The 26,164-nt window shown below is 43.3% G+C and overlaps 2 protein-coding genes across 3 annotated transcripts; one reads left to right on the top strand and one right to left on the bottom strand.

Moving 5' to 3' along the window:
- Positions 1–321: 321 nt before the first annotated feature.
- Positions 322–15,595, top strand: mnta (MAX network transcriptional repressor a). Its single transcript, XM_088299801.1, has 6 exons — positions 322–611; positions 3,876–4,488; positions 5,354–5,395; positions 5,511–5,622; positions 12,285–12,477; positions 13,493–15,595. The coding sequence occupies exons 1-6, from the start codon at positions 539–541 to the stop codon at positions 14,116–14,118; spliced, it is 1,659 nt and encodes a 552-aa protein (XP_088155927.1). The 5' UTR covers positions 322–538; the 3' UTR covers positions 14,119–15,595.
- Positions 15,596–15,806: 211 nt separating this feature from the next.
- Positions 15,807–24,724, bottom strand: septin4b (septin 4b). Of its 2 annotated transcripts, none has more exons than XM_088299802.1 (13): positions 24,604–24,724; positions 23,794–23,912; positions 22,447–22,779; positions 22,074–22,170; positions 21,880–21,966; positions 21,176–21,299; positions 20,963–21,097; positions 20,440–20,557; positions 20,229–20,330; positions 19,669–19,765; positions 19,409–19,571; positions 18,988–19,087; positions 15,807–17,202 (listed from the first exon to the last, which is right to left on the bottom strand). In XM_088299802.1, exons 2-13 carry the CDS (start codon positions 23,887–23,889, stop codon positions 17,134–17,136), a joined length of 1,521 nt encoding a protein of 506 aa, XP_088155928.1. In that variant the 5' UTR covers positions 23,890–23,912; positions 24,604–24,724; the 3' UTR covers positions 15,807–17,133. The 2 variants fall into 2 exon arrangements, with proteins under 2 accessions (XP_088155928.1, XP_088155929.1); XM_088299803.1 differs by having other exon boundaries at positions 23,794–23,919; positions 24,604–24,705.
- Between the last annotated feature and the right edge of the window lie 1,440 nt (positions 24,725–26,164).

Genomic DNA, 26,164 nt, shown 5'->3' with positions numbered 1-26,164 from the left:
TTTAAAGTAATTTTACTCCCTAGTACTTGTCATATTTGCACTAATATGAATTTTCCTTTCACGAATAGTCGCGCTACATTATTTGAAGAGCTTTTGTCAGAATTTCGTTAGCATGTAGCTAAAGACAATTTAGCACTCGGTACTTGTGTGACATTCGAGCTCATGCTGATTTTGTAATATAATTTGTGGACGTTTTCTATCGTCATCAATCCCGTCCAGCGAGACCACGCTCCGTGTTTTTGACGGCTCCCCGTGGCGTCGGCGTGTGGGGGCGGTTACTCGCCGCTGCGTGATTCACAAACCCCATTTGTTCCTACTACTTTGAGCGCCATCTTGTTCGCAACTTCTAGCCACTAGTTTACACTCAAGGGGGTGTCCGGTCCGGTTTCCCCGCTCCTGCCCTCCTTCGCGCGGGGATCTCGCTCGCTCTCGCTTGCCTTTATCCTTTAATAGGCTTCTGTCACGTTCGCTTCCATCGTCCCCACGCTCCTGCTTTTTTGTTTGCTTTTGGACTGGGAATTTTTCCAAGCGGACAGAAATGAGCATCGAAACGCTTCTGGAAGCTGCCAAGTTTTTGGAATTGCAAGCACAGCAACAACAGAGAGCACGTGGTAAGATGTCTTTTTTTTCTGTCGTTTATTATTTCATTTTGGTTTAACTTCGTCCATCACGTGAGCTACACCTTCACGTTTGTTTTGACGATTGTCTTGACAATCACCGCTCATGCATGAATATTGAATAACACTGGAGCGTAATTTTTTTTCGTTTGGTTGTTTTTGTGTGTTTTTGTGTTTACGCTCGCCTAGTACATTTGAACGTATGCATGTGAATATGTGGACGTGTTGCGTTTTTCAGACTTCACCGTCGGAGTGATCGTGAGAATGGGCGGTGTCACTATTTTAACACCCCGACGTCGCGTGGCTCGCATGCCGTTTTCCTGTCAGGTTTCCCTCCGTCTTTCGCGGCGTAGACGCGGGCTTTAAAACCACCCTGCTCGCCACAGGCTACAGTCTTTGCTTGTTTGTATGGAGGGGAAATAAAAATAGTCTCCTGAGAGCGCGGTCTGCAGATGACGTGTACAATCCGGACACGCCTCTTTCACCACGTGCGCGCCATGCAACCCCTTCCGAGGATTGTTTATGAGTAGAAGATGACTCACTACTGCACGTAGACGCGATGGCACAGGCATAGCGACATTTTCAACTGTAATGTTGAATTAAATAACTTTATTTGCGGGAAAAATGTTTCTATTGTGATGCTACACAAATAAAGCAAATTTTGATTTACAGTCCGTTTAACACACTGGCCCATTTTTTGTTGGAATATGCTTTAAGTCTGTGTTTCAATGAAATCCTTTCAATTTACAGTATCAATCCCATACGTTTTCTGACCACTGCTGGGTACTCTGAGTCTTCAAGAGCGTCACTGTTAAACATAAATGCATGTCTAAATTCGGCCAATATATGTATTTTTTTTTTGCCCCCAGTGAGTTTGTTAATTTTACAAATTGCTTATTGACCAGTATAAAGTGTTGAAAGCTGTTTGATCTCTTGGAATGGTCATGGCTCAACAAACATGCTATTATTATTATTATTATTATTTTTTTTTTTTTTTAAACCTTTGAGAAGTCCTGGTTTAGGAGACGCGATGATTCTGTCCAATGGAAGCGAATTATACATGTTGCAGTTATTGTAAGACGTACCATTTACAGACTGTGTAGCCCAGTGATGCACAATAGGGTGCCGAGAGAGATCATCAGATGTTCCTTGGAAAATGACGCAATTTCACAAAATTGGTCCCAAAATATCTTTAGTGGAAATGATCTATTCATCTATGTATGCCAGCAATGTCGAGTGACAGGCTGAACAATTAAAGGCTCTTCCACTAAGTAATACAAGGTGTTATTAACCAGAGTATCAACCTCTTACCACAAATTGATAAAATTATAGCTTTGTGTTAAACCCATGCCCAGATTTCAATCTGGTCAGAAAATGTAGACGAGATTATCATTATTTTATGTTAGTCGGAATTGTCACATTTGCCATTTAAGGTTGGTCAATAATGTGTAAAAAAAAAAATAAAATTAATAACAGCCGACCCATATAGGCACTGACCAATGGTTTGGATATCACTGGTGTCGGGCGTTATCCTCGTTCCTGCAAAATCGTCACATTTCAGGAGACCCCAAAAAATAACACTCACATGTGGATTGAGTCACTGATGGTGAAGTGGTACACTCACCTGACTTGTGTGTGGGCAGCATGGGATCGGTTCTCGCTCAGTGATGGTGTCTGTGTGTGCCCTGAGACTGGCTGGCGACCAGTTAAGGGTGCAGTGTGCTTTTCACCCGTAGTCAGCTGGGATAGACTCCAGCAGTCCAGAGACCTCGTCCAGGATAAGCGGTGTGGTTGATGACATATGGCACGTGTAGATTGACCAATAGTTTTGATTTGTGGAAGAAAAAAAATTGTCAAACCGTGACAGGTGGTTTCAGCCTGATGCCGTGATATGTAAAAAATGAATAAATAAAACAATAATAAAATTGACTAGGTTTGGTTTGACACAATCGCTATTCTTTTTATGTCGTTTATGTTTGGTGGTGTGTCGTGACGTTTGCCTGGGGTGAAATATGTGCCTTTCTTGTTTAAGTGTTGGGAAATAGTGCTGTTGCCTGTTAGTGATTTTTACAGTCTTCAGAACAGCTGTGGAGTGAGTGCTCAACTTCTTCCACATAGCTCCTCCCCACATTGCTCAATTTGGTTGGATGTCTTACTCCTCCTCCTCCTCCTCCTGCTGCTGCTGCTGCTGCTGCTCTTAGCTGCTGTGCATCAGGTCACTGCATGTAGGCAACTAGGCCAGTTTTGCTCTGTGCTGCAGTTATGTAATTATGTAATAGCTCTTGTTTGGGAAGGCCTTCATATGGTTTCACTTTTAATTTGTATTCTGTGGAAAGAGACTTTCTCCTCTACAGCACTCCAAACATTGTACGTCTTACCATACAAAGTGCATTTTTACTTTCATTACATTCATTTTTGGCTTTAACCAGATGTAAAAGTGCAACTAGATGTGGCGGTCTGAGTGTGACGACTCCCCACGTTCCATGAATGCCATCACAGATGCCATCGCAACAAGACAGATCTTTTCATCAAGCTCTTTACGTCACTGAGGACTTGCATAGGATTGGATAGCACAGCATTTAATATTCAAAGTTCAAACTTTGCATGCAGAAACGCATGCCATACAAGTGCGTGCATGTGACTGTGAATGTGTGTGTGTGTCTTTGCATTTCATGGCAGATTCAAAACACCTGACAACATTGCTCAGTGGCGCATTGTCGTGACCACTGATCAAGTCATCAATTCAGTCATCTGCTTTTTAATTCTGAAAATGACTTCACTGTCCATCCTTATTAATCACGTGAGCTTCAGTCATTAATTCACCTGCAACTGCTGTATGGACTTTCATTTTCACCTGCAGTAACTGCTTTGCTATGTCAAAATAAGGCGATTACGGCTAATGGTATTGTGTAGGCACGGTGGGTAATAATTGTTTGAGGATTTCAGCAGATGAGCAAACGAGGTAGTTGAATCTTGACTTTTGATGTTCTCACTCTCTCTGCTTATTTTTTTGGGGGGGTACTCCCAGCCCCCCACAATCCATAAAACGGAATGTGAGTGAATGGAGTGCCCTGTCCAGGGTGTACTTAAGCCTTGCCCAAAGTCAGCTGCTATACACTGCAGCTCACGCACAACCCAAATGAGGGAAATGGATGATTGGATGGGTTTCTGCAGTCTGTTGGTGAATGATCCACTTTTTGAGGTGTTCAAGCAAATTACGTAATTAATGGGAAGTCTTGTGTTGGATGTTGTCCGCAGAGGATGAACTGAAAGAGAAGCTGCGTCTGGATCTGCTGACGGAGCAAAGACTCACTGATGTGAACAAGTACAACTGCAGAGGCCACATCAACAATGTTTTTAAAGCAGAGGAACTTATCACCGGGCGCCCCACGGCCTCCATACCGCCATCCCTGCCTCCCCCCTCCATGCCCATCGCAGTTATCCCCATCCCGGTTATCAAACCCATCGCGGTGGGCTCACCTTCTCTCCCTGTGGCCTTGCTCTCCCACCCTGCTGCTCCGCCTATAGCCTCCCCCAAAAGGGAGCCGCCTTCTCCTCAAGAACAAGGTGTCGTAGCTCCGCCGCGTTCTCCCCAACCCAAAGCAGACGACCCGAGCCACAAACCGCCCCCGCAGAACAATCAACATCACCCACCGCAGCTCCTCGCTCAAACCAACAGCACGAACGCACAGCAGCAGCAGACGCATCAACAGCTCCTTCAGCGCTATCCAGGTTCCATCGTCTCGCTCCCCCATCAGCCAGCGGTGCCCCCCCAGGCCCTCCAGCCAGCCCCCTTGGCGAACGGCCCCAGCAGTCGGTCGAGTCCTCCTGATGACGGACGCCTACTCGATCAAAAGAAACGACCCGGGGGGTAAGATAATCACTTATCTCCTAAAGGATATTCAACTTGGTCGTGATGAGAATTCCACTGTGTTGTCAAACTTATTTGACGCTCCTCCAAGTGGGAGACGGACTTTATATTGAGAGAGGTGATCCAGTCATACCTCTCTGGTCGAACACAATCTGTTCTGGGAAGCTGATCAAAATGTCATGAAGAGTTTAATTTGTTGTTATGAATGCAGGTAGAGCTGTCAGTCTTCCAGGGGGTACTAATATTTTTGAATTATTTTCCCATGAAAAAAAATTAAATAAAATTAAACTGTTCCAAGGCCAAATTACAGGTAATTTAGTTTCAAGTTGTATATAAACGTCCTTACTGAAGCAACATTAACCACTCACTGCCTTTTGTAAAACCTAAAAACAATAAAACACCCAGTTTTAATTTCAACAAATGCACAAAGGGTTGAATTGTGTTGTAGTTATGTCACGTCTCAACATTCTTACTTGTCACACAAACGTGAAAAGAATTTAGCCGCTGTGAACAGAACCAAACTTAAAGGAGAACATAAATGCGTCACATTAGATGCAATTCTCTTGGTGTCTCCTTCTTTTGGAGTATATGTCAAAAAGAGTGAAACACACTCCCGGTTATTAATCCTTTTAGTGTGTTGAGCTCTGGTCTCACGAGGTCTTCGTCTTGTATCATGCACGATGGCGGTTCAAACTACGAAGATTGTAACGTTAAGCAGACAGTAGACCTTAATTTCGAGCTTCTCTATTTTACTCCACCTTGGACGGCGTTGTATCGTCATGAGTACATCCTGGCACGTATTTCTCAAATCGTCCTCATGTTAGAATGACAAAATCTGAATTAGTTTTGATATGTGCTCCTACAGGGCAGGGACACGAGAAGTGCATAACAAGCTTGAGAAAAACAGGTGAGTTCAGATATCGTTATATTTATTAATTTTCTTGCAGAATGTAAACACCCCCCCCAGAAAAAGCCCTCTGGTGTCTTGTTTTTGTTCAAGTGTGTGTTGATGTGTCCATCAGACGAGCCCACTTGAAGGAGTGCTTTGAGACTCTGAAAAAGAACATCCCCAACATCGATGAAAAGAAGACCTCCAATCTAAGTGTGCTGAGAAGCGCTCTGCGATACATCCAGGTAGGAAGCAGGCGAACACTTGATTCGGATCCTCATGTGACTGCTTCCGAAATCAATTGCATTACTAATGGGACCTTAATGAACTCAAAGGCATTTTAGAGTAGCATACACTGAACCTGAAATAAGACGTATAAATTCAAACAACAACCTCTTTAAGCACTGAAAAGTGTGACCAGCATGACTACATTCTTTCAGGCATTTTCCACACATATAGTTGATTCCCACCTTTCTCTTCTTTCTGCTTGTCAGTCTTTTTTTTTTTTTTTACCTGCTAGCGAGGTCATTACCACTACTTTACACACAAACACACCCAAAACGGCATGCGTCATCTTTGCTGTTAAATTTGCAGTCCGCCGCTCAAAGGTACATGTTGACACACCCGACCGACCCAGTTGTATTTCCACCACTCTGCCACTATTCTTTGCACAAAATCTCAAAGCAAGTTTACAAATGATCCAAAACATCGGCGAATGCCTCTTAGACAAGGAGTGATATAACCATGTCTGTCCAGATCACATGAGGCTCAATGTGCCACACTAAAGTCCTTCCAAGTAACTGGTTGAAAGAGGACCTCTGACTTTCGGTTTAGCGGCAGTTTGTCCATAGCCACGAGTGATAATACATTACTTTTAATGCAGAACGGGTCACATACTTTTTTATTACCCTAAAAGCTAGAATGTGCACACTGCATTCTTCGAATGTTTGTGAACGTCACCAACTCTTTTTCTTTTTTTGTACAGGCGTGTTGACGCTCGCCACAAGTAAAAAAGACATCTCGTCTTTGTTACTGTCTCTAAATAGACTCAATGCACTGTAGTTGCTATTTTTTTTTTTTATCTGTCATGTTTATTTACAACTTGCAGTTAGAATTCAATTCAGCGGAAACTTAATTACACCTGTACAATCTACGAGACCAAATACAAGAACTTGATCAAAAAGTTTGTTTTTAAACGTGTTGGACTAGCTTTACATTGCTTGGTTCAAAAAACACTTGGGATTTGTATGTTTACCTTTTTTCTCTTTTGTGGCACTCTTCAGGTTAGAAAAAAATAAATAAATTAACTGGTGTCTTCCAATGACAGTAAAAGCTCAGATAATTGTAGTGGAACTATTTCCAATTAGAAGTGCGTCGATCATTGCATCAGCCTCTTTAAAATGAATGATGCGCAACAGTCGGGCTGGGCCAATTAAGCATTATTCGACATTTATTATGTATGCTATATGTGTTGCTTACATGCAACTAAGCACATGTTGGTTATTTTCTTTACATTGCTTATGTGTCACATGAAATACACATGTAAATTTAAAGTAAAAGAAAAATGGATGCAAAGTCATTAAATTGTAATTGCGCAATTAAATCCCGCCTTAATGTAGCAATGAGTATTTTATGAAGCATTGTGCAAGCAACGCGAGCCATGTGTATGACTTATAAAGACATAGACGAGCTGGTTACAAAGTTCACAACCGGGCTTTAAGACTTTCAGACTGTAACATTGCATGGGTCTTTTTTTTTTTTTTTAACCTCCTCTTCCTATCTTTAGTTTTTGCAGAACACAGCTTCAACCTGAGACACATGTTCCTCTCGTGTTTCTCACACACTTTTTTTTTTCTCGCAATAACAACCACCACAATCCGGCCCTGTCTTCACACAATCGAAATGTTTCAGGACACAAGCTGTTCCCATACATACAGAAAAATGTCCTTCCTGCGGGCCTCTGGCAAATAATAGGCTTTCAATTTTTGGTGCTAGATGCCGAAGAGGCCCGTGACTAGCTGCTGTCTGCCCATCAATAATATAGAGGGAAAGTAGGTCAGGGTAGGTGCAGAGCTTTTTACCCATTCCCCCTCCCACTGGTGGAGGGTGACCCGCCTTCCCCTTGTCAACAAGGGAGCAACACGTATTCAAAACAAACTAAGGAGGGGGCCAAAAATATGACAGGCAGCAGACAGATTATTTAAAAAAAAACATTTCTGCGGGCACTTAAAGGTCATTTTACATCAATAATAATTTTGTTTTGCCAAATAAGTGTGAAAGGTTGTTGTAACATTCCTGCAACAAAAACATATGGACTAAGCTGTAAATGCGCACTGACTGTCGGGGAATTTTCCTTCTTTGTGGGCATGTCCCAAAAGGGAGCACAGGTGAGGTTTGACTAAGAGGCTTAAAGTTGAGCATATGTGCTGTTGCATGCTCAACATAGAGAGGAGGTATTTTTGTTGTTTTTAAGATCAACAGTTTAAGGTCAACAATTTCGACTAGTCTACTTACTAGTCGACTTACAAGGCAAGACTAAGTGTAAACAGTTAACTGCATTCTGCTGTGTGTCAGCTCCTCTGTGAGGAAATAATTTTCTGACCAAAGTGTTTACATTCATGGCCAAAATGAGCTTTTCTTTAATGCCACGTTAACCGACTAGTTGCAAGTCATTCAGCTGCTTTGGTTAACATCCGTAACTGCGTCTTTTATGAATGTCAGACGTTTTAACAATGGCTGTGTATGTAGCAAGAAATGCGGATAGGCGTCCCCCGTAGAGGCTGAAAACTAATCTCCAATGCAGTACTCGTCCTCCCACATGCTCCGCCCCTCCCTTGCGGGCCTCTCTGAGCTTTTAAGGCCACATGAGCAGCGAGCACATGGCTAGCTCGAGTCGCGTGACGTCACCCGCCTGTGCTGCTCCTCCACCCAGCGCTGCAGCAGGCAGGACTCAGGAATACTCGCAGTTTGAGCTGCCAGCTGTGGGCAGGCTATGCAGAGCATTAAACACGGGGCCTGCTTGCCCCTCCTCCATCAATGTTTTATGTTTTTCTAATTTCCTGCGCCTTGACTAAAGCCCCAGATCCATCTGATCCAAAATCACCCCAAAGCATGAGGCTTCCACTTTCATGCTTCACTGTTGGTATGTTGAGCTTTCAAGTCAGGTGATGAGGTTTACTTTGTTTGTGCCAAACATACCTTTTAGTATTGTGGCCAAAAAGTTCAACCTTGGTTTCATTGGACCTTAGTGCACCATCCCACGTGTTACAGGCATCTGTCTTACTTCCCCTCTCTAAAATATAATCTTTTAATCAATGGGTTTTGTTATTTGATTTATTTATGTTTATGTTTGCCTGTGTCATTTTTGTATGGCACTTAAAAGCATTTAGGACATATTTTAACATAAATGTGTAGACCTTTTTTTATTATATGCGCTGTGGAAGCAGAACAAGGTGATTTTCCACACACAAAGCTTTACTTGTGAGCTGTCAGGCACCACGTGAAGTGCTCCGTTCCAGCCGGAAGGTACGGCCAGATGAGGCTTTACGCTCAGCACTCAGTCACAAGACCTCAAGCCCGAGCAGAGATATCCGGCTTTCGCGGCGTGTTCGCAACGTGGCCTTCTGTGCTGCTGGCCCTTTAAGACGGCGCAGTACACACAGTACAGCTTGTCCTCAACTGCTGCAAAGTGAGTCAGGGAGTAGACTGGCTGCCCCTCCCCCCTCCGTGAGGCCATGTGCGCTGCACTTTTTTTCCCCCCACTCATTGCTTGTGACAGCCAGCTTGACCAGTGTTTACCTTGCACACACCCACACGCTCAATGCGGGCGATTTCTATGATGATCTAGATTACCACGCAAACATGGTTGAGGTTGGCTCTTATCTCTGAGGAATTCTGCGCGCGTGTGTGGGGGGGTGTGGGGCGGGGGGGGGGGGTTGTCATGTGTAAGGAAACAAACACGGCGACGCGATAAGCGGGACGCCATGAGGGAGCCATCTGCCTCCGAGCAGCTTCTCAGGTTACGTTTCTACAGGGACGGGCGCATTTGTTGTTGTCTCTGCCACGTGCACACGACACAGCAGTTCAGTGGGTCTCTCTGTGTTTGTGGAGCACCATGCCCATTCCGTTGCTCTTTTTCTATCTCCTTGACGCTATAGTTTGTTTGGGGCGAGGCAAGGCGAGCGTCTCCTCGTGTCAGTTGTTGAACGGTCTAACCGTCATTGTATATTGTGATGGATTTAGTGTCAGTTGAGAAACACCTCGCGTCTTTTTTAACGCTGTGAATGGTGTCGGTTGCCGAGGAGACCTTAGAGCTGTTTCCTTGGCAACCACTGATGACAACGGATGCTGTCATTGTGTGCTAGTTGGAAAGGAGGGCTTCTCACATCACATGATGTCCTCATGTTAGTGAGTGCACTTGTCCTCATTAGTGTCACGGATGAGCAGAAGCCACTGACTTTGGGCCATTGGCGAGGTGCAGCCTGGATCGGGTTCCACTCAGTCAGAGATTGAGGCAAGAAACCATTCACACTGACATTAACATGTATGGACAGTTTAGAATGAAATAAATCTAACGTTCACGTGTTTGGAATGTGGGAGGAAGCTAGGATAGAAGCCGAAAACCTGCATCGGCGTGGCCAGAATATACAAAACCTGACACAGACGTGCCTGAGCTCAGGTGCAAACTTCAAATTTTAGAAATGAGTTCAAACTTTTGGCACGCTAAAAATCATGATATTGTAATAATGTTAGAGCGATATTGATTTAACAATATTACGATAACTGTAGTTGGTGTGGGTGCTTTTCCAAAACATGCACAATGGTGAAAGAAAAAGTAAAACATTTCCTAAGTGCTCAGTTAGCTTCAGTTTTTCATGACTGTGTTTGGAGCTCCGCATTTTTATGCCACCTCGTCTTTTATGCAGTGAAGTCTAGTTGAATTCTTAATGGTGATTTGATGATCTTTGTAGGTTTGTGGTTGTGCTGCATTGTGTCTTCCACGGGGCGGTAGGCGCCACTAATCCAGGATGAAGATAAGCGACAGGTGCCCGCCTTTTTCTAATGTAGTCATGTGTTGTGCGTGCGCCGCTCGACAAAACGTGCCCTTTAAACACACAAACGTGGGGACGGGCGCATGCACATTAGGCTGACGTGCACACACAGCCGTGCAGAGTTAACACAAGCAGGAAGTCCACCCGATCAAGGAAATGCTTTTATGATCCTGACTCATTGGCTTGCTGGAACTCAAATTCACGCTGTGTGTTCCCATTCGGTGCACGTGGATGTAGATTTGCTGAAGCAACTCAACAACATGAATGTGCTCGTGTTTTGTGTTCAGTCACAGTTTGTGCTCTTTGCTTAGCTGGTTTTGAACTTTGATTTAGGAAGTGTGTTTAGTTGCATGTCAGCTGATCTGCAGCTCAGGGGGAAACTGGGTCACAGAGTCATTGCCTGGAAGCACCGCCCACTTTCCTTCTCCTTCCACGCCTAGTCTTGCCTGCGTGCTTTTGCTGGACAACCAAAACTATACTTCATAACAATTACTAACAAGGATTCCCAACACTTTATTATCACTGTTGTTTTTATAGCTTATTTCACTAGTAAATAGTAAACTTGGTTGGCAGCAGTCCACACCCGCAATTACAACGCAACCAGGAAGTTGTCTGCTTATTGGTGGTCCTGTGCAGCTTGCTAAGTGACATAGTTAGAAAAAGCTTTTATTGGTTCCATTGGTGTGAAATATTTTTTACAGCAGCAGATGCACGCAAGTACAACAGAAAAATCCCCAAAATAAAAAATTCAGTGCATACAGTGTATATAAACAGTCTAAACACTCCTGCTTAATACCTAGATTTTGTTACATTAAGAAGTGTATAAGACAAATCGTTAAAAGAAAAAAATCCACTCTTACTGTGACCTATTACCTGTCGAACTCAATTGAGGGGAAAACATATTTTAGAAGTGCAGTAAAAATAACCCCCCCGAGAATGTTTTTGACCTGGCATCTTACAGCACAAAAGAATTTCCACAACAGACAGCTCTCATTGTGCAAAGGCACCATCACATGAATGGTACAAAAGAATTTCCGTATTATCAACTAGACCATGGAATACAGTAAAGAGATTCATCAGGTGCAGAAAATCTGGCACAACAGTGACACGACCAAGAAGTGCACATCACTCTAATGACGATAAAAAGATCAAGAAAGCTGGTCGGGTCGTCTGCCAAGAGGCACACATCAACATTGAAGGAGCTGCAGGAATTTCTGGCAGGCACTGGATGTTCCGCACATGTGACAACAATCTTCAGTCCTCTTCATATGGGCTGTGCTAGGCTGGCAAGACGGAAAGCCCGGCCAGATTTTGTGAAAACAAACTTGAAATCTCCCCAAATGATGTGGGACAATGTGTTGTCGTCCATGAAAGGTTGACCTTTTTGGCCATCATCGCAAACAAAGTGTTTGGTGCTCATCGCAAAAAGAATACCACCCCTACAGCAAACAGCTGTCCGTGTTAGGCAAAAAAAAACTTCAGGCTTCTGTTAGAAAGCAGCAAACGCCTACTAGAACATCTGAACTGTGGTGTTAGCCATAGGTGCTGTATTTAAAAAGTGTTTTGATTATCATATCGCATGAGTTTGAATGTGATTACCAGTTATGAGGGTGTGAACACTTGTTTAAACAATCTCAGTTGTTTGATTTTCACTGGTTTAGACTTTTAAACAGGGGTGTCTGTCTTTTTATATCCCTGTCTTCATATCCAGATACAAAATATGGTGATAATGCGATGCATATAGTCAGTCAGGATTAAAGCGGCAATATTAACAATAATCCACATTTTGAAAAGGTGTCAAAATGCAGCAGTGTATTTATTGTACCACGGCCCCTCATGAGTCCGTGTTTCGGCAGACGCTGAAGAGGAAAGAGAAAGAGTACGAGCACGACATGGAGCGTCTGGCCCGCGAGAAGATCGCCACGCAGCAGCACTTGGAGGAGCTGAAGAACGAGCTGAGCCAGTGGATGGATGTGGTAGAGATCGAGCGCGTGCTGCGGCAGACGACTCAGCCCGAGGAGGACCAGGCCTCCACTTCCACTGCTTCAGGTGAGCACAAAATGGCGCTTGAAAGCAATTAAAGCGACCTGATGAACTACAATTGATCTTTTTATCAATGGAGGCACTCACAAAGCATTTTGACGTCTTCACCTCGTGGAAGTGGTGATCCTTAAATTCAATGGAGCTGGTGTGAAAACAACAAATTGATTAGCACAAGCCTGCCTCAGCAGTTTTAATGTAAAGAGTTTTTTTTTTTAAACACGTTAAAAATTTCGTTGCAACAATAAAAACGGTTTGCGACTGTGAACATCTTCGTGACCGTGAATAAACCCTGATGAGAAAAAAAATGCTATCTGCATACGGACTCGTGACATCAGTGAGACGCGGGTTTTAATGAATTAAAAATAGAAATAAAAACTATTTAAGCAAGATCGCATGAGAGGGATTGATGGTCATTGTTTACCAAAGTAAAATCAAATGTCTTAAATTGATTAAACAAAATATAATCAGTCCGCTTTTATGAAGGACTACAGAAATCAATGAATAACTTTGTTTTGCTCTCGGTCCCACAGACGGCAATGATGTCCCACATTGTAACGTGTAAATGATTTTCAAACACAAAAGCGCAAAGTAATTTGAGTTACTGTATGACAAAAACGTACAGATGCATGCTCGAGATTAGATGTGGATGAGAATGATAATGCGGATGTAATTGTAAGGAATTTGAATTAGTGATGACAAACTGAAGAAGCCGAGATTCATCCGTACATAGAGCACACTGCATTACAAGGTGCATTGTTTTATTATTTTTTTTTGACACAATAGAAAGATTTTAAGTGCATCTTATGGTTCATTTGCCTTTATTTTAGCAAAAGCCTAACCTATAAAACTAACATGCGTATAATAAATCTACAAGTTTTTATTGTAGTACAGATGAGTTTATTGCTTGTGTTTGTTGAAAAATAAATGTAACGTGCACCTTGAAAAGAATCAGCTGTCAATCAATTTCTATATTTGGTGTGTGTTGACAAGGTGGTCAAGTGACATTTGCGTGTGCTTACAGAAGGTGAAGACGTGATGGACGAGGACGACGATGACGAAGAAATGACGACACGACCTCCAAGCGAGTCGCCCGCCGCTCCACAAGCCCACAAAAACGAGAACCTCCACCAGACGTCCGTCGCCCACTCATTGACTGTGACCACTCACACCCCTTCCTTCATCACCCATCACATGTCGGCGCTGCAGCAACCGCTTAAACCCCCCGCCCCCGGCCAGCCCACCTTACACCCCACCGTCATCGCCCACGCATCCGCCTCACACCCGTCCGTCATCCAAGCGGTCAACCACGTCATCCAGGCGAGTGGGCCAAAACACATAGCCCAGCTGGCGCCCGGGCAGCCGCCCATCGGCCACATCACCGTGCACCCCGTGGCCCACCTGAGCCCCCACCTCCCCACCCTGTACCCCCAACCTGTGGCCGTCACGCAGCCCGCCTTGATCAGCCACATCGCGCACACACTTGGCCACGTCAACGGCACCGCCAGCCAACCTCCCGCCGGTGCCGCCATCGTGGGCAAACAGACCGTGGTGGCCCACCACCCGCAGTTAGTGGGCCAGACTGTCCTCAACCCCGTCACCATGGTGACAATGCCCTCCTTTCCCATCAGCACTCTGAAGCTCGCCTGAAGCAGCTCAGCGACGCCCCTCCGTACGAGACCGCCGCGCCAACCGCCGAGGAGGGCTGAGTGGATCCCGAGTCAACATCAGCACCCTCACTTGTCACGTCTCCTGCTTCAGTCAGGGACAGGAAGGGCCTGCTAGGGTGGACCAATGGCAGGGCTCGACGTGACTCGACCCGCCATAAGCAGCATGTCAAGAATGAGAGTCAACAGAAGACCTACCCCTCCACCCGCACACTCGTGCTCTTCTGCCGCATTCAAATTGTGGACTGGATTCACTCTAGTGTGGAGCTGCAGTCCTCAGGGACTTGCATGTGCGGCAATACCGCCCCCTGCTGTCCACTAAGGTTAGGTACCTTAATTTAGCACACTCACTGCTCCACAGCTTTTGCGTTGGCTCATTGTTAAGTCAGGTGTTTACACTAAGCCATTGTTTCCCATGCTTGATTGAGTCAAGTCAGATATTTTACATTTTAGAAAGAAAGCTCATGGCACCCCACCAAACAAGATATCATCAAAACTGAATACACAAAGGTAATTATGTACCTTCACTCAACTAGTGGGAGAGCATTTAATTCTCCTGCCTGTCAGAGCCATAGATAAAGACAAATAATTTTCTGACAAATTCTGTGAAATTGGATAAATTGTAGCAGAACTTCTGATGATCTCACGACAAACTGGTTGGGAATCACTACGCTAAACAGTCAATGGATGCAGAAACCGTTTCAACCTCCCATGGGATGTGTTTATTAAAATTGAGTAATGAAGTGAGACATTTGGAATGTAAATATGTCATTTGACTAAAAAAAGCAAAAAAAGAATAACCTTTTGGATTATTTTGTTGTTACTAGCACTGTGAACCTCAACAAGAATCCAAGCTGTTTAACATGGCACTTAACAAGTACTACATGCTACGCTCTCCAAGTTGTGATTTGTGACAAGATACAGATCAGCCCCCTGCCCCCCCTTTTTTTGTCTTTTTAAATAAAAAAAGATGTACATTACGTTAACTATTGTGTATGTAAACTTTTTTTGTTGTTGCTTGTAACTTTTCATGTTCTTTGTACAATTATGTTTTATTGGGACCATGTACTTTACCTTTTAGAGTGGTTACAAAATCACATTTGGCCATCGCGCAAAATATTCTACGTGTACTCAGATTCGGCGGGTTTTGTTCCCATTCCAAGTCATTGGAAGTGCAAAGATAAAGCGTTAGTTGTGCTTTAGACTGTGCTCATAATCCTGCAGAAAATAAGTTTGAAATCATGTTGGCGCCCTACACAAAATGTCTAGAAGTGGTCGATTGTGACACTGGAAGACATGAACAATTTCACGTGTGTTTTCCCTATGGTGAAAGTTATACTTGTAAATAGCCTGTAAAAGCTGGGCTGAATTAGATTTCACTATTATGAAAGATGCTGGGAAAATTATATGGAATAAGAACTATATAAAACATTACTTAATAAAATGTTTTTGTTTGCAAATGTCTTGTATTCATCCATTATCTGTACCGCTTCTCATAACAAGGGTTGCGGGGGTTGCTGGAGCCTATCCCAGCTTTCTTCGTACAGTAGGCAGGGTACACCCTGAACTGGTTGCCAGCCAATTGCAGGGCACACAGAGATGAACAAAATATTGTAGGCAAATGTAGTAAACTCATTTCTGTCACATAAAAATACAGATGGACACATCAAATTGTAATTATATTTTTATTAGCATTGGAATTTTCTTTGTGTGTGCATATTTTCCCCAGCCATTCAATTTGCATTTATACATTATAACATAAATATTCTCAAAGCAAAAAAATGTGAAAAAATGACTGCGATATAAAGACACAAAAGTAAAGGCTGCCAGAGGTAAAAGGATGAAAAAAGGTTGAGTGAAAGAAGTTGTGATAACCTACAAATGAGGTTTGTAATCACAATGTTTAGTATAGCATTAAAAATGTTAACTCAATAATATCAACGTAACCTTTGTTAAATAGCCCAGCAAGATAATGGACTTCAAATGACGTTAGTATTTGTTGTAACACAAGAGCTCACTTAAAGTGGTAACAAAAAAAAAAATCCATCCAAAAAAATCCTATCATAACTAAGTGTCCTATATTATACATTGCTTCAATGCCCATAAATAACATTGACTTTCACAAATGTGAAGAAACAAAACTATGTCAAGTGTCAAGTTGTTACAGTAACATTTGTATGTTCATTTGGTTAACGTGTATCTGACAATGGTTTTTATTAGCCTATGAACTCATGAGTAACAAGCGGCCATACAAAATCATGCTTTTGAGCCATCTAAATTAAAAAAAAAATAAAAATATTTTCAGGCAGTAAGAGTGTTGCTTTTCTGATATGTAACATTCTGAAATGCAGATGCATCTCAATTAATTACAACATAGGAAAACAGAATTTAAGTAGTTTAATTAAAAAAAATGAACCTCCTAAAGATCAGATTAGGAATTGGTCACCTGCTAAATATTTATTACCACTCTTTTTAATCAAACTGCTGAACTAAATAATAATGTCTCCAATAACTGTAATTCATTGAGCTGCATCTGTAAGTGTTGCCACTAACACAACACTGTGGCACTTTCAACTTGAAATCAAACGTATCCTAAAGCAATCCTCACTCATTGAACTCATAAAAAGCAGGTTCAATAACAGCAACAAGCTAAATCATTTTTAGGAGACAATCTGTAGAAAAAATATTTTTGGATGCTGTATTTAAGAAAAAATACAGATTTGATATATTCACGTTGACCTTTAATAAAAATAACTAAAAAACCTGCACCACAAAAAAAAAAAACATGATCTCAAAAAAGGTTTGACAGGTTCAGGCGAAAATTGATTAATTTCAATGTTGAAACAAGTGTCTTTTTTTTGTTGCTAGTTGTCTTTTTCCAATCCTATTTATAGGTTGGAGAGTCCTTACCTCATCCTACCGAGGTCATGATGGGCACCGATGAGGTCGTTGAGACGAGACGTAATGGGAGGTGAAAGTTCAAGCGGGTGACGGCGTGTCAGTAGGCGTCCCTCTTGGTGTGCATTTGGTCCTGAATCCGGTGCAGCATCTCTTGCATGCGCCGCAACTGACGGGACAAATCACAACGCACCATTACACACACTCGTATGAACTAAAAGCCACATTCAATCAATAACGATACGTTAGATCACGTGACCTCATATGCCGCCACACTTATGTCGCAAATGTACCTTGCGGCGGTGAGCAGCAATATTTTGAGATACTGCTTGATAGATCGCATTCATCAACAAGAAAAAAAACAAAAAAACAACAGCATAGAAACAACAGTCTCTTTATTATTTAATGGAATAAATAGGGTCATGTGGGATAAAAGGAACGCAGCCGCACCATGAGTTTTTCGAGGATATAAAGGCAGCAATCAAGTCCTGTAATCGACTCCAGCATCAGTTATACAGTAAACCTCCACTAGATGGCGATTCATCGTTCACACCCTCTGCGGCACATTTTTAAGCGAGCGTTTTTTATTTATTTATTTATTTATTTTTTTTACTTGTTTAGTTCTTTCTATTTTTTAATAGCAGTTCACAGGCAAGTCTGAATTTAAGTATGTGCGCCTTTGGTGTAGTAACAGGTTACGCTGCTACATGGTACACACCACCGAAGTTGACTGAAAGATGAACAGTGTAATAAAAGGAGAGGCAGAGAAGGTCCTTAACTATAAGCTCTAGTCATAGTTGTCCTATCAGAGCAGTGCCTGTTAGCATTATTTTAATGTTTGTATGTGTTGACGGTTGAGCAGTTGTTTGGAGATTTCTGTTTATAGCGTTTTACGAGTGGACTTTTTTTAGGCAAATACATGGCTTGGTTGGACTTTAAGGTATTTCAAAATATACGTTGTGAGAGAGTTTTCTTCTTTTCCCCAACATTATGTTATATTGCAGTCACCCATTTTTAACAGCCAGGGTGTGGGACTACTCGCTAAGGAACCTTTTAAAATGTACACTCAAAATTTAAGCGTGCTTTAAGACGTTAAAATATGTTGGAAGCTTATGAGATGGGTAAATTTCCTTTTTTTTTATATGGTCTTCTATTATATTGCGTATTGTACCTCCAAAGTCAGAACTTTCCAGGAGAGTCCAAAACAGTCTGTCATCATCAGAGAGCAAGCTATTTTCAGCACAATTCATTGTTCCATAACACATATGGACTGACCATTTATGAAAGAAAAATTTACCAAATTGTGACATAAGAGGATTTGGCCGGACACCAGCGATATTTATATCCTCATCTACACAATTCAACATATGCTGCTGCTGTTTGAGTTTTGCAATGCTGTAGAAAAAAAAAACGCCAGTGTGACTCATGAAAATATGACGTGAGAAAATGGCCAATGATAACGTGGCCAGTGAGAATCACAAGTGGTGAGAAAATGAGTGTGTGACACACGGACAAAGAATTGTGAACAATTGAAAAAAAAAAAAATGACAAGTGAGAAGTGAGAACAGTGAGAATGAGACCAAAAGAACAAGGACAAAGCAAGCAGAAGACATCCGCTGGGAAAGTGACCAATGACAGTACAGGACAAGTGAGCAAATAAGTCAGAAGATAAACAGCGAGATTAGGACTCCTAACAATATGGACAGTTAGAATGTGACCAACAACAGAAGTGAGAGTGAGGAAAAAGAAAAAGTAGTCATGAGCAAAGACCAATCATCCACAACACAATCTCATTTAGAATATGGAGTTTGATTGTGAAGTGTACGCCGCAAAACGTGAGTGGCGAGGACCCCTAAAGGGCCTCGTCCTCTAGATGCGAGCGGGCCTGGGCGTGGCCTCCGTGCTCCATCTCGTGATCGGCGTGCGACTCCACCTGGGGGTCGCCGGGCCGTACCTCCTCGTCTTTTTCCCGGATCAGCCGTTCCGTCTGGCTGTCGTTGACGTCGCCCACTGCGGGGATGGGAAAGTCGGTGCCGCTCTCCCTGGTTAGCTTACTGGACACACACACGCACGCACGCACGTGTGAAACATCAGTGTGTGAAACAACCAGTTTAATTTGGTTGGCATCTTTGCTTTGTACACAACGTTCATCATCTCTCAATCATCTCAATGCTTTTACTGTAACTGTTAAGAATGTGAATCAACATTTAATTTAGTCGGAGGGCTTTAAATTAACACATCTTTGTTGGGAAGAGTGTCACCTGCCCAATTGGAAATGCACCCCTGCCCTTAAACAAGCACGAATCCTACTAAAGATCATGTAAAAAAAAAAAAAAAAGGTCGGTGCTGTGTTTCCACATGTCTGTGTGTCATACTTGCGGTTGCGCTCCTTCACGACCATGCGGGTCATGCTCTGGATGCAGTGCGCTCTGTAGTTCTCGTAGTGGGTCTCCCGGGTCACTTCCTTCAGGTCCTGCATGTGAGTTCGAACCAGCATGTTCCTCAACTTCACAAAGTCACAGTGCGCCGAGTTTTCAACTGCAGAACGGCCGGTGCGAAGACCAGCGACAGGTTGAAGGCACGTTTGGCACATTTGGTGTCTCAACTTTGAAGGAGAGGGCGGTGGGGTCCTTACCTTCGACGATCCCCCAAGGGTACAGACGACCTCGCACCCTCTTCCCTTTGGCCTCCACCACTGTGTTGCTTCCGATTACGGCAAATGGAATGCTTTCCTTATTGTGGGAAGAAGAACAACCATTTAAATGTTAGTGTGGTTCTGGAAGACCAGCCAGGAATGGGAATACAGTCTACGATACGAGGCACTACATGGACAAAAGTGTTGGGACACCTGACCTAGTTGAAACCAATCTCTGTCTGAGCAATTATTATGGACATGCATCGTAATACAGTTGTCTGCAACATAATGTCTCAGTCTTTCCCTTTTCTTTTTTGTCATTTCTGTCTCTGGACATTTAGGCAAGACTGCCGCAAAGGCCCGACACGCCTCACAGTCAGATTAGGACACACAAAGGGAGGTGGAGGCGGAGAAAGGCTGACTCACGACTGCTACATCAACAAGGTCACGCTCTTGTTTTATTTTATTCGTCACCAACGTTGCACTGTCCTAACATCATTTGGTGTGGACCATCCTCACAAGTGTTTGAGGCGTTTCAGCACAAAAGGCCTCACTCTCACCTTCAGCTCGTGATCCTGCTGCTTGAAGTCGTCATCTTCGTCAGAGTCGCAGTCAGGGAACTGGTATATCTTAATACCATATTGCTCGATCTCTTCTCTAATCTGCACAAAGTGAAGACAACATAAGCATTTTAGCCGCTAGGTACAAACCCCAAAAATATTTGTTATGCAACAAACGGATCAACAGTCACTCAACAGAAAGTAGCCCTACCTTTATTTTCTTCTTCTTGACCTCGCTCGGGGTGAGCGTGTCTGCTTTGGCCAACACTGGAACAATATTAACCTTCTCGTGCAGGGCTTTCATAAATTCCACATCCAGTGGCCGAAGGCTGTAAAGCAAAACGCGAGCATGAATGAAGTCATGGATGATGGAATATGGACGAATCACTGATGGTATGTGCAATGACCACCAGTTGTCAAGAGAGGGCGCAGTTTCACCACCGCTGTGACTTTGAATAGTCCCTGAAGCATAACTTTATGGTTTGTGGTGGTCTTGAAAATGCTACATAAGCATTATGGCGTAATTGAAAGTGGAACATGAGCAGACGAACCTGAAGTTATTTGAGGGGAGACAAAAGTGGAAGTGCAGCAAATACTAAAGCTAAGGCTTCATTTGTAAGAAGTCACAGTAGTTGTGATCACAGGCAGTCGTATGTGGGTCAACTATGATCCTTTCTCGGGGGGCTGATTGAAGGCACGGCCGTCCCTAGAAGCACGCAGCAGCTTTATCGTACCCATGGCCGAAGGGGGAGATGAAGTAGAGGCAGCAGTGCACGCGGTTGTCTTGGATGTTCTTGCGGTTGAGGCCGCTCTCATCCCTGAAGTATTGCTCAAACTGCTGGTCGATGTAGTCGGCCACTGGCTTCCAGCTACAGAGGAGACGAGCAGCTTTAGGGAACGCGGCAAACCAACAGCACAAATGGACCATGCGTGTGAGTGTACTGTACCATTCAAAGTTGTTCACAGCATCGCCAAAGCCCGGCGTGTCCACAATCGTCAGCTTCAATTTGACTCCTTTTTCTTCGATATCAACAGTGTGCTTGGTGATTTCGATTGTTTGCATGATTCGTTCTAAAGGTGCGACACAAACACAACAGCTAGAGATACGCTTGTTTAAAAAAAAAAAAAAAAAAAGAATCCCATCCATTTGACATGCCGGTCAATAATGTCGCATTTGTCCAACCCAATTCCAAGTTGACAACATATGATTGACCTGAGAGATACGTATCAGTAGAGCAGATTAACTGTGATTGCGTTATTGTATCATTTGAGGAGACATGGCTAGAAATAAAATAATAAAAACGTCTCCTCTCCCCGTGCGGAATAGCCAGGTGATAAGAAGTAAATACAAGGGACCCGAGTTTTCCACCATCGTTATTGTTTGTCAGTGTGCTCATTCCGACAGATGGTGGTGAAGGCCGCCTGTTTTTTTAAGTGTCCTGTGCTACTAATTTCAAGTGGAAAACTAAGCCCCCCCAAACTGAGGTGAGCACAGCTGAATCAAGCTGCTACTGTGCTGCATTGCAAAGTAGTGGTAATAAAACGGCGCAATTACAGTTGATTAACTCCTCAATAGGGGGAAGGAGATATCAATTCATGTGGTCAAGACATAAAGTGTCAATAAAATCCAACCCAATTGTGCTGTGGTCACCTTCGGCATTGAGCAGTTTCCTGTCTTTGTAAAGATCTGTGAGGAAGAGACTGTTGACCAGGGTGGATTTTCCGAGGCCTGACTCGCCTGGGAGCACACATCCATACAAGAGAAGACAAGAAAGGTTAAATGTTAAAATTTGGGGTGGCTTTAGGGTCAAACGTAGCTGCCGATGAGGTGAGACTCGGCTTTACCTGCCACCATTAGTGTGAAATCAAATCCTTTCTTGACAGACTTGCGGTGCACCTGGTTGGGTAGTGTTGCAAAACCGACATATTCCTTGTCCTGATCCTGAAAATCATTGAAAAAGAAATTGAAATGATGACGTTGCATTCAGAGAACTGTGCATTTAAGTGGGTTGTCTCATTAAACTTTGCGGAAGGAGATAACGTGAACTATTAGTCACAACGTTCGGTATGTGAATAAGTCAACAAGCACAGCGGCACCAGCAACATAAAGCAACAGTCACTTCCTGCTCCACAAAAACAACAAGCAGCTTCTAAACCACACACACACACACACACACACACACCAAAATCATGTCCTCACTGCAGCCCTGTATGTTACCTCGCTATTGCTGTAAGGGTCAAAACGGGCCCACGGACTTTTGGGCCTGGAGGGACTGACGGGGAAGGGCAAGTCAAAGTCCACACTCGGAGGTAAACCGGGTTCAGAACCTGAATCCGAGCGGGCCCTACCCGCCACAGGGGGGCGCAAACAGGACGGGGCGTGAGGGTGGTCTTCGCCCTCAGCTTCCCTGTCGGCATCATGAGCCTCTTGGCCATGATGGTGGCACGGTGGACTGTGGTCACGCTCGTGTTCAAGGTGCTCATGTTCTACGAGATGGCAGGGCTCTTGCATAATGTTCTCCACCTCGGAGTCATCGGAGTGGCTGGAATGCTAGAGACGTGTCAGGGTTGAATGAGGGGGAGCAGAAGACACGCAGAGGGTGAAGGAGGTGGGAGATGGCAAGAGTTACTTTTTGTGAGGAGAGCAAGCTTTTCAAAGCTTTCGGAGAAGATGGACCAAGGGATTTTCTTTTCGTTTGATAATATCAGAGTTGGCCTTTTTTTGTTCCTTAATTGCTAAAATCGTAGGTAGGTTAAATATATTAATATAAAGTCCTGCTTTTCAGCCAGAGAAGCAGTTTATGTATACGGGAGACTCACAATCTCGTTGGTGGGTGCTCTGCTCATGCTGGGCTCCAGTTAGCAAAGACTAATCGCTTGTTGGCTGCCGCACAAGTAAGATGAATAATGTAGTGTCCACGAGAGATCCATCTGCCCATTTCATCTTAGCTACAGGCACACGCCATGACTTTGAACTCGTGACTTGCACGCACATTTTCAGATTACCGTTATTGCGATCATGTGGGCTTGCCGTGTCATTAACAAAGTGCTTGATTTCGCTCGATTTACGAAGAGTCCTGATGTGTGATAGACACGCAGGAGACGCCTGATTATGTACAATTGTGCAATCTAATGAGATGCGGTACAGTTGCGTCTCATTTTTCCTGATGTGGAACAGTCCTACACATGTCTAAACGTCTCAATCATGACATGTCAGCCGTTGTGTGCCACTCGAGTCGAGCAGGTGGCACTGATCTTTATGAGAAAGTGGCAGCTTGGATCAGCTGGATCAGAAGGTCACTGAGCCACGCGACCTCAACGCACAAATGATAATGGAAACAACTTGAAAATGTAATCCACGTTTTTTAATCAGATCTGCACTAGAATTTTTGGCTTTTGAATTTATGTGAACATTGTTTACGCCATGTCATTTTTTGTAATCATGCTTGGAGAACAAACTAACCAGCCAATACATAGTGCTGAGAATAAAAACTCTGGAGCTGGATCAGTCTACCCATATTACACATTGGCAGACTGAGTGACGACGGCAGGAAATGAGCGGTACCTGGTCGACATCCTGGTCCCTGCTTGGATTTGGGGAGACAGGACAGGAGTCCCGCTCGTCTGATGAAGATGGAATTTCATGGTCACTGTCTTCCATTGCAAGTGGGGCTACAGTGAACTCTGCAATCTCCAACCAGAAAGGAGTACGTATGCGGAATAGTTTAATACGGAAGAGAAGGGGAGGGTCAAGACCACACGGTTGGAGAACCAGGAGTTGAGTGAAAAGAGTTACGTGATCAGGTAAAACGGATAAGAACAAAAAGGAAGGTGGGGGAAAAAAAAAACATTAAACAACGCCAAAATACCATTGAATGCCAAATGGTGTGTTGATGGAGGAGAGTGTTTGTTTCGATTTGAGCCACTGAAAGGTGAAAGAAAATAAAACACCGCGAACATGCACCATTACTCTTGAACTTGTGTTTTTGTAATCATCCCATCATGTCAGTATATAAAACCTCTCCATGGTTTTGACATCACGAATGCAACCACAGCTTTGGGGCACGATGCCATTGATAGTTGCACTCTTTAGGAAACGAGTGACCTGCTTTGCTGTGCTACAACCAATTCTGCGAGATCAATGTCCAACACACGCAGTCGTGTGACCTACATGCATACGAACATGGACATGTTCACTCTCAAACAATTTGAAGCCCAAAAGTAAATACGACTATTAGTTCCTGTACGCTGATTCCATTTTCATGCCAAGTTTCACGGATACCAGCCTTTAAAGAAGGCTTCTAATTCAGTAAAGCCGAAAAAAGGAATGATCAAAGTAACGCCACAACAAACAAGATTAGGGGATCCTGCTCACCCGCTGTGCAGAAGCAAACGCTTTCTCATGCAGGGTATTGGAGGTCTACGAGAACGTTCGAACCGCTGTTCTGCTACGCGCCAGGAACCACTCCAAAAGGCCTCTCCAACGGGAAACAGGAAACGGAGGTATGAGCCCCAGTATTTATACATCGCCACCACCGGACGCGGCGTCCTAGATTGCCATCGACCCTCTCAGCACCTCGGGGATACTGATCACACACATTGATGAGCTACAGCACTCATCCGGACTGGCAGTGCGCAGTCCAGTAGCTACGGGATATCGCACTACATCATTATCACACAAAATAATATTCAAATGAGCTACTATACACACATTGCATGATACTTCCATTTGTTTTTAATATTCATCAAGTCTAAATTATACATCACAGGGATGCTAATGAACCCACTAATGAAGTGGAGGAACTACCTACAAACTATTTATATTGCGACAAAATTGTCAACAACATTAAGAATTAAGGAAGCGCTAATTGATATGGAAATGTGTGCCACACTTGTCTAATATTGTTTTACTTACAAGTTTGAAGCCATCTATTCCACTCTACATTTTTTTTTTATGTAAACATTGCGATGAAGTCAAAACTTATGCAAATACAAAATGGTGTCGTTAGTGATTTGGCAAAATTATAAAATATTATTTTCTATGGTCACTATCAGTTATGGACCTTAGAATTGACTTATTCACACGTTACGGCACCCCGTGAGTAAAAACTGCATTTTACTTTACTATAGTCAATTGAGAAAAAGTCCCTTTTGCTTTCTAGAGGTCACTACACAAACAGGACCACAATATAAGAACAGTATAGAACACTTTTCCAGGGCCAAAAAAACCCCCATTGAGCTCTCAAGCTAAAGGGAACAGAATCTTTAAAGAGCCAACCTAAGACACAAGCCATTGTAGCCCAAAAGGTCTCGAGAGTGTTAAGAGAGTCATCAGTCTTCCTGTAACATTTTCTTCTCAGCCGATACTGTATGTTAAGGGAATTGTGGAAGTACATTTGAAATAATAGCGCAACGCTTTCCTCTCCCACAGAACCAAGCTGACTTGCAGTGCTTGATGTGATGAATGTATGCTTAGTGGGGAAAACACAGTCATGGCTGAAAGGGAACAAGAAAAGCATGACTGAACACAGCTTGGAGCAGCTCAGGGAGCAAATAAGTTTTTTTTTTTATGACATCTCATTTAAACCACAAGGACAAACCGTTGTCTTTTATTTCATTTTTATTTTTTTGCCCAGCTCAACATCGGATATCTGTACTCGTGCTCCCTCCTACTTTATTGTAATGTGGATCCAGATTCTAAGAGAGCAAACCAAGAACAAACCGAGTAACGTGAAGTGAGGGGATAATATCAGTAATTAAAGAGACTCAACAAGTTAAGCAAGCAAAACTTGAGCCACTTGAACTTCACGAGAAAAACTTTGCCTCACATCATGTCATTTGTATAAAAACATCTTTCTTCATGACGCTCAAGACGATATTGACAGCGGTCCTTACATACTGAACGGAACGCCCAAAAGATCCTGACAATTTCAAAC

The sequence above is a fragment of the Idiotropiscis lumnitzeri genome, chromosome 7 (assembly GCF_059441095.1).
Source record: "Idiotropiscis lumnitzeri isolate Australia: NSW breed Sydney's pygmy pipehorse chromosome 7, RoL_Ilum_1.0, whole genome shotgun sequence".
NCBI lineage: Eukaryota > Metazoa > Chordata > Actinopteri > Syngnathiformes > Syngnathidae > Idiotropiscis > Idiotropiscis lumnitzeri.
This window is presented reverse-complemented; position numbering and strand designations above follow the sequence as displayed.